Below are 7,867 nucleotides of genomic sequence, written 5' to 3' on the forward strand. Positions count from 1 at the left end.
ACATGCGAAATGTTTTCAAATCATGGTATTTACTAGAAAACACGATCCGAATATTACTAGATCCGAATATTGAGAATCCGAATAAAGATCCGATCTTTATTTTCAGTCATATATATTTTCTGAACATATCAGCAATCGTAGACATAATTTAATTTTGATTGTGAACTATATATTGCTGTTACAGGCGACGGTTCCGTCACAATAGTTCAATATCGTATGTGCTCTATGTGGTTCAAAAACAAAGAACTCGCCTTCGCCTTCAGCATGAAACTGGTCGTATCTCGACTTGGCAGTACTCTCAACTTTCTCCTCACTAACCGGATCGTGTCCGAAATCGGAGTCTGGCAAACCCTTTTCTGTGGAGCCGGATTGTGCGGATTGGGTTTCCTGTCAGCATTCTGTGTCGGGTTTCTAGACCGACAGGGAATGAAAATATGCAACAAGAGGAAGATATTAGTTAGCAGTGATCACGTGAACGAGGGCAGCACGGGCGCGGGTCTGGTGCAATTGGGACATATTTTGAAGTTGCCCAAATTGTACTGGTTGAATGCCGGAGCGATTGTGTTCTTCTACTGTACTCTGTTTCCATTCGTGGCTGATTCGCCAATGTTTGTTGGAGATCAATACGGGTGAGTGGTTTCATATTTGAGCTCGTTGGACTGCAAAGGTTCTCAAATTCTTGAGGATCAATCTCTAAAAATATATTGAGAAGAGAAAAAATTGGCCTAAAACTACCATATTTATTAAATAATAAAAATATATAATCTCTTCATCCAAAAAAAAGATGCATACACATATCTTAATGTTTTCTTCAGAAAACTAGATGTGAAAATAAGACTTACAATATAAATATAATACTGTCAATTAATGAAAATAAAGTAATTAAAAAGTTCAGAGAATTATTTGATCCGTCTATTGCTTCTGTGCTGATTCATTGCGGACTGAGTATTTAGTCGAGATATTCTCCACTTAACGTTATTTTTATAAAGTGTGTTTCAGTTTTGACAACGACAAGGCCTCAGTCACAGCCGGTGCCCTTTATGACGTCAGTCTGTTCTTCATGCCAGTCGCAGGAGCACTCGTGGACTACTTCGGATTCCGGGGATTCCTCTGCTCGTCGGCACAGCTCCTCACCATACCAGTGTTTGTCATTTTTGCCCTGGACACCTCAATCCAGCCACTGACAATGTTCATTTGGTACGGAGTGACGTACTCATTGACTGCATCGGTGTTATGGGCTTGCATACCTTTGATTGTCGACCCGAGTATAGTCGGTACAGCTATGGGGTTGACTTCATGTGTTCAGATGCTGGGAATTGGAACGTCTAATATGATTGTCGGTGAGTTGCTTGTTAGATGTTTTTTTTTCGGATTCTATTTTCTCAAAAAAGTGTTCCATGATCTTTATTACAATCAACCTTAGTCTAATATTCATTGTTCTACGCAAATAGAGTATTTGTGAAGACCATACTATTGAACTTTTTACACTTGCGATAAGCAACGGTATTGTAATCGAGTACAAGGCTTTTTTTCCTGTAAACAACTTCGTTCAGAGAATGAGCGAAATTAAATTATGATAGTTTCAATAGCTACATGGTTCGTCTAGTGAGTAGTAAATGCATATTAGGTATGAGCTTTGGGTTCCTTTGAGTTTTTTTAAGAGTATTTTTCTGTGCCAAAAATTTTTGGTAGATTTTCGGCACTGGAAGAGGTCAGCTTTAATTTCGTGGGTTTATTTTCCGAATGTTTTTTTTCGATTGACTTTCTTTGGTATTATGTGGGAGTGATTGATTTCTAATATGAAATTTTAGAAAAGTTTAAATCAACCTTCCAGACTCTTAAGAAATGAAAAAAAAATGAACATTAAAAATTTGAATAATTTTTTTTCTCAGTTCAAGTAACAGAATTGATTCAAATTTTGTTGTTTTTGGTTGTTCGATCGGTTGTATTCATCGCATTCTTTTTAGTTCAGATAAGATAGCTGAATAGTTTTTGCACATTGCTTGTTATTTTTTTTTGAGTTTTTTGGCATTTGAGTTTTAAATTTTTTTCTCATTGGGTTCTAATCCTTTTTTCAAAGTAGCTATTTCTTTTGAAAAATGAAGACGAAGCAAGCCTGAAGTCCTGTCAAATCAGAATTAAATCAACTCGAAATTTTCGGCAATTTTGTTCGAAGTTGCTAACGCATTTGTTATTTTACTATGTCAACTTGAGTTGTTGTCTGCTACTTTTCCTGATTAAGTTTTTGTATTCCTTTGCTTAAAAGTTTTTTCAATGTGTTAATGTTGTAACGAAATAACATTTTTGTTTGTAAGTTTTTCTCGTCAAATTTAAAAAAAACGTTCTGTTTAATTTTATTTCACTTCCAGATAATATTGATACGTGTCTGGACTAATTTCGTTTGTTTTTTTCGTTAGTTAAATTGCGTTTTTTGGCTGAGTTTTTGTTCAATTTTCTCATTCTTTAAAATTGTTTTTGTTTGACCGGATTTTTTTAGGAATTAAAATCGGCGTTTGTTTTTAGCTTCAGAATTTCAAAATCGTTTGTTTGTTCTGAGCAGCGTCTCTTTCTTATTTCTACATCTTTGTTTGATTAGATTTTTTTTGAGCAATTTTTTCTTTAAGCAAGAATAATAATTATTTGATTTTGCATTGTTTTCAAATGTTTTTGAAGTATACTATTTTCAATAGTTTGTTGTTTCTAGAAACTTTTAAAGTTGTTTCAGGTGAGATTGTTTGTTTATTGTATTTGTTCTGATTATTTTAAAATAATATAAAATTGTTCGGTTATTGTATATTGTGTTATCTAAAAAAATCGGAATTAGTTTTTTTTCATCAGTGTGCTGCTTGCAAATAGTTTCATCGCGTGTTTTCTGCAAAGATGGCCAGTTTAAAACGTCAGTTGGAGTCAAGATGATTTTTTGAATCTGATGTTTTGACATTTTTTTCTTGACATACATTTTTTTCCATCGCAAGTGGTGCGGAGCTCTCCTTCGCATCTGTGTAAAGTTTTTTTGATATCATACAAAGTTTTTGGCTAGAAAAAGTCATTATTTTTTTAAAATGTCATTTCTCAGTAGAAAAGTTGCAAAACCGAAGAGTTCGTGCCATGAGTGCTCTGTTTAGGTGCTCTTTTGGGTCACAAGACGGACACAAATGAAGGCACTCAGTGGGAGATCATCATGCTCTACTTCCTAGCCACCACCTGTATCTGCTGCCTCTTCTGTTTCCTTCTTTCTCTCAGTGACCTCTGTTTCGGAAACAGGGTGCTCAACAGGGGCAAACGGGTCCAGTCTGTCAACTACACCAGAAACATACACATCAATTCAGGCGTAGATGAAGTAGATGATTCGGTCAGGGACTCAACCGAGAATTCGAGGTCCTCAAAGGAGGCACTCACAGAACAAGAAGACACGCAAACTTTCGATTATGCTAACAGTAAAGTCGTCCAATTGAGATCGGACTCTACGTATTCACGTTTACATGAGCAACCTTCGGAAAATTCACAAGGCCGAACGATTAAAATTAGCGAAAATTCGATATCAACAGTGAATGAAGATCAAGAAATGAGTGCTTAGATATTTTACCAAAATAAATTGGACAAAGCCGAGCTGAACAAAGTTAAAAACCTTTTTCTATTCTTTATTTAAAAAAACTTATGTTTAAGTAATGATAAAATTATAGTTAGTGCTAAATTATATTTGTTTTATTCAAATTAAGTATCATTGTTCCGATTAATTGAAAAATCAGGTATCACAAATAATCAGCGGAATCTAAGAAACTATAAAAGCCCTTTTAGACGTGATTCGAACAACTGTATAAAAAATTGGAAAAAATTTCTCAGCGTCGAGAAAAACCGGTTTGAAATTTTTGGTCTAATTTTGAGCTAATAAAATCACAATATAAATTCAAAATTTTAGTCGTCTTTCAATTTTCTGTTTTTCCACTACGACTGTTTTAGTAAAGAGATACTAAATCAGTTGAATACTGAATGAGAGTGAGAAATAAAAAAAGTTAAAAATGATCAATTTGTAGTAAACAAATTATATAAATGAAGTCAGCCTCATATTACGAAACTCAAGTTTGACTTAGCCCATTTAAAACAAGCCGAGACTGTTAAACCGAATAAAAACGAAAAAGTAATCATTCGAAATCAGACTCGTTAATTTAAAATTTACTAGTTTTCAATTATAGTAAAAACTATTTATATCAAAATAAAATCCATGCTTTAGAAAGAAAGACAGGATAAGCTTTACCAAATAATATAAGTGGCTTTAAAAACGAAAAATGAACCGACATAAACAGACAAAAACCACGAGTCCAAAATTTACTGAAAAAATAATTACTAACTGAAACGAGCTTTGTTTAATTACTAGTTAAATAATGGTGTTTTTTTTTAATTTTCAGGAAATTGAGCATGCACGCAGTGAAATTTACCTTACTAAATTGACAATTCTGTGAACAAGGTTATTTATAGTGAAAAAATCTGATCGCAAAGGTAAGAAATCCAATTCAAGCCCAATATGGGTTGAATATGCTGCCTCACTTGACCGCCTGCAGGTTTCCGTTAGGTTGTCAAAATTGGCTGGAAACAAATGACCCTGCGCACTAGTTCCTTCCAACTTTTCGAAAGTGGTCGTAACAAGGAAAGTTTAAGTGAGTTTTGAAAAATGTATTGGGGTGACGTTACTATTCGGATTTGTAGGTCTATGATGTGAACATATTCTGATACCTGAAAACTTTAAAATAATCTATTGCAACTATTCTTGTTGACTGCGGCTACAAAGTAAAAGAGCAAATAATTATTAGCATGCTTATCATTGCTAATGCCTTCTGTTCACCCAATTCCCCTTGCCTCAAAAAAAGAGCTAAAAGAATTTGATCAGAAAAATTATTTAAAAAATTGTGTGATCAGACTCAAGTTCCGCCGAGCAGAAAATGTTCGATTGGAATTCGACTAAGCAAAACTGTTTGATTGAAGCTTAAATTAAACAGAATTTAATAGCCAAATTCGCGCAAAAAAGGCAAAGGCAATCCCAAAGGCAATCGAAACAAAAAAGTGCCACTTTCAACAATTATCTTTCTTTTTTCGATCTCGCGTTCGCTTGAATCAGAATTTCTTCACTTTCTTCCTTTTTTCCGGCAAAATATGTTTTTAAACATGTTCAATTATAAAAGAAAATTGAGCATTATCCGGCGTTTGAATAGCTTTTTAGCTACTGTGCAGAAATTACAATTATAATTAACGAACTGCTGTTTTGCTTCGCAAAAAAATTGCAGTTCAGAATAACAAGAGTTACAAACAACCACTCCAAGTTATATCGATGAAACGAATAAATCTTGAACTATCAGATGAGTTTTTCTCAAATTGGGTTCAGTCAACAAAAACAAAAAATGACAACAAATTTTTCAATAAAACCCAGCAAAAAAAAATAACAGGCTGCAAATCATTTTGCAAAGTTTGGGCTTCAAAGTTTAATCAAAACAATGACTATTTTTTGCTTTGCGGTCAACCCACGTTAACGCCAAAAATACGCTTTCAGTTGCTGACAAAACTAATTTAAAGTGAGCTGCGTGTGTCGCTTAATAAAGCTCATGATGAAATTTCTCATTAATTTCGAGAAAAAATGAGTTAGACTAAGTCGAAAAAGCCACCTTGCTCCGAAAAAAAATCAAATTTTAACACATTTTTATAAGCAATTTGCGCAAACATTTGTTGGATTAAAAAAGAGGCTCAGTTTTATAAATATTTGTCAGCAAGTGAACTGATAGTTTGTGCGAATTTGTGAATCCTTGTTTTGGTTAAACCTATCGGCCCGACTTCTGTTTTATTAGTAAAAAATAAATTGAGTTTGATAGCCAAAAAACGTCGCTTTACTATAACAGTAATAGTTTTTTAATTTAAAACTTTTATAATCAATTTGCGCAAGTTTTTCAGAAAAAAATATTTATTTGGCAAAAAATTTATGCCCTTGCTAATTTTGGTTGGTTTACAAAAAGCGCTCCTTTTTATATATAACTTTGTCTGCAATTAAAAAACTTATAGTTTAGTTGAAAATATGATTGAAAAACCCAAAATGATCCAAGTTGTAGGTAAGTTTAATGGCCCAAGTTTTGCAAAACTGCACCAAAATCATTCTATTGAAAATCCAAGCAATTTGTGTCATGTTCCATTTTTGTCCTAAGTCAAGCTAGTTGGAGAAAAAAGCAATCTAAACATTTAGTTTTGTTCGTCCTGCCCGCATAAATTAAATGAGAACTGTACTTTAAAAGCAAAACCAAATTAAGGCTCCAACAACACTTTTGTATTAATCAAAACTAGCAAATTTTGTTATTTTAGCTAGTTTCTAAAGAACTGTAGCAGATGCTTTAAATTGTACCACAAAGAGATCTTAACATTTCAATTAAAAAACGAATTAAACAGAATGCTTTCTGCTTACTTATAATTTAAGTAAGAAAAACTTTCTTACATGATACAGCAAAATATGATGAAAAAGAAAATATGACTGACAAAAATTAGAAACAAGTTCTCTGCATGATTAGATTATCTCTAAAAATTAGACCAAAAAAAAATTTGGTTGATTCGCTTGTTGCAAATGTGCTTTGACTAGGGTAAGCTAAATAAAACAATTTAAAAAATTTCTCTGTTTTTGTAAGTCAAGGGAGAATTTTCATTGCAATGACTAAAGTTTTCTCTGTAACTGTAACTCGAGGTAGATTTTTCAATGGATTGACAAAAGCTTCAACTCAACTGCCTTTACGCCGGAACTACCAGTTTAGTTGCTGACAAAACTAAATTAAAGTGAGCTTCGTTTGTCGCAGAGTAAATGTATCAAGAAACTTGTCATTATTGAATGAAAGCATTTAACTAAGTTTGATAACCAGAAAGTGTTTTTTACTACGTGAATTATCAATTTTTTATTTAATAACTTTTTCATATGCTTTTTGTAGCATCTTAACAAAAATGTTTTAGCAAACATTATGTCCTTGCTAATTTTTGTTGCGTTAAAAACAAGCTCAATTTTATAAAGTTTTGGCAGTAATTGAACCGATAATTTAGATGAAGTTGTGATTGAAAAAAAGGATCCGTGTTTTTGGTAGGTTTATTGGCCCGAATTTTGCAAACATACAGCACGTTCATTTTACCACGCAATTGTAGTCAGGTTCAATTTTTGTTGTTTTTCTAGCCGATTGGAGAATCTCTTTCAAGTCTTTTTGTCCCGCCCGGATAAATTAAATGGGGACTGAAGTTACAAAGCAAAACCAAGCTATGGCTCCGGCAACACTTTTGTGTTTTACCAGTTTTTTCCAATACTAGCGATTGTCAACGAAGTTTGAATTGTGATGAGACATACTCATAATACTTTTGGTCTTGGATAGTGTTTTGTTCTTTATTTCCGGTTGAAGCACTCATGGTTCGTATAAACGAAGGCTCGAATGAACGAAAATGTTGTTGGCCTATCGGAATTGGTTTTTCAGAAAATCGAAGGAAACGGACAATAAAAGCTATCAGTTTTGGACACTTTGAAAGTCCTTGATTAGTTTAATATTTTCGAACATTCTGTCCTTCGCGCATGAGAACAGCCCCTTATTTCCATCAATCGAAAGTCGTAAAGTTTGTTACTACAGCTATTTCCTAAACTACTCAGCAAAAGTCTTAAATTGTACTTCAAAAAATTCTTATCACTCGCAGAGTATTTGGATAAAAAGTGAATTAGACAGATTGCCTTCAGTTTAAATGTAGAAAAAAAAACAAATTAAATTTACAGTATCCAGAAAAAATATGATTTAAAATGAGATATGTCAGACAAAAGTTTTGAACACATTTTCTACATGATTAGATTAACTCTATATTCCGAGTCCAAACT

General features: G+C 33.2%; 2 protein-coding genes across 5 annotated transcripts in view; both read left to right on the top strand.

Moving 5' to 3' along the window:
* The window catches only part of LOC134845595 (major facilitator superfamily domain-containing protein 1-like), a 42,259-nt gene extending 38,329 nt beyond the window's left edge, over positions 1 to 3,930 (top strand). For all 4 annotated transcript variants that reach the window (XM_063862563.1, XM_063862562.1, XM_063862561.1 and 1 more), the window contains 3 exons: positions 185 to 629; positions 1,000 to 1,340; positions 3,126 to 3,930. In XM_063862563.1, the coding sequence (XP_063718633.1) occupies positions 185 to 629; positions 1,000 to 1,340; positions 3,126 to 3,577 (1,238 nt within the window). In that variant the 3' untranslated portion in view covers positions 3,578 to 3,930. The remainder of the gene's footprint in view (positions 1 to 184; positions 630 to 999; positions 1,341 to 3,125) is intronic.
* LOC134845598 (cysteine protease ATG4A-like) overlaps positions 1 to 7,867 on the top strand; it is a 245,316-nt gene that overhangs the window by 5,741 nt on the left and 231,708 nt on the right. The window lies entirely within an intron of this gene.

The sequence above is a fragment of the Symsagittifera roscoffensis genome, chromosome 5 (assembly GCF_963678635.1).
Source record: "Symsagittifera roscoffensis chromosome 5, txSymRosc1.1, whole genome shotgun sequence".
In the NCBI taxonomy this organism is placed as follows: Eukaryota; Metazoa; Xenacoelomorpha; order Acoela; family Convolutidae; genus Symsagittifera; species Symsagittifera roscoffensis.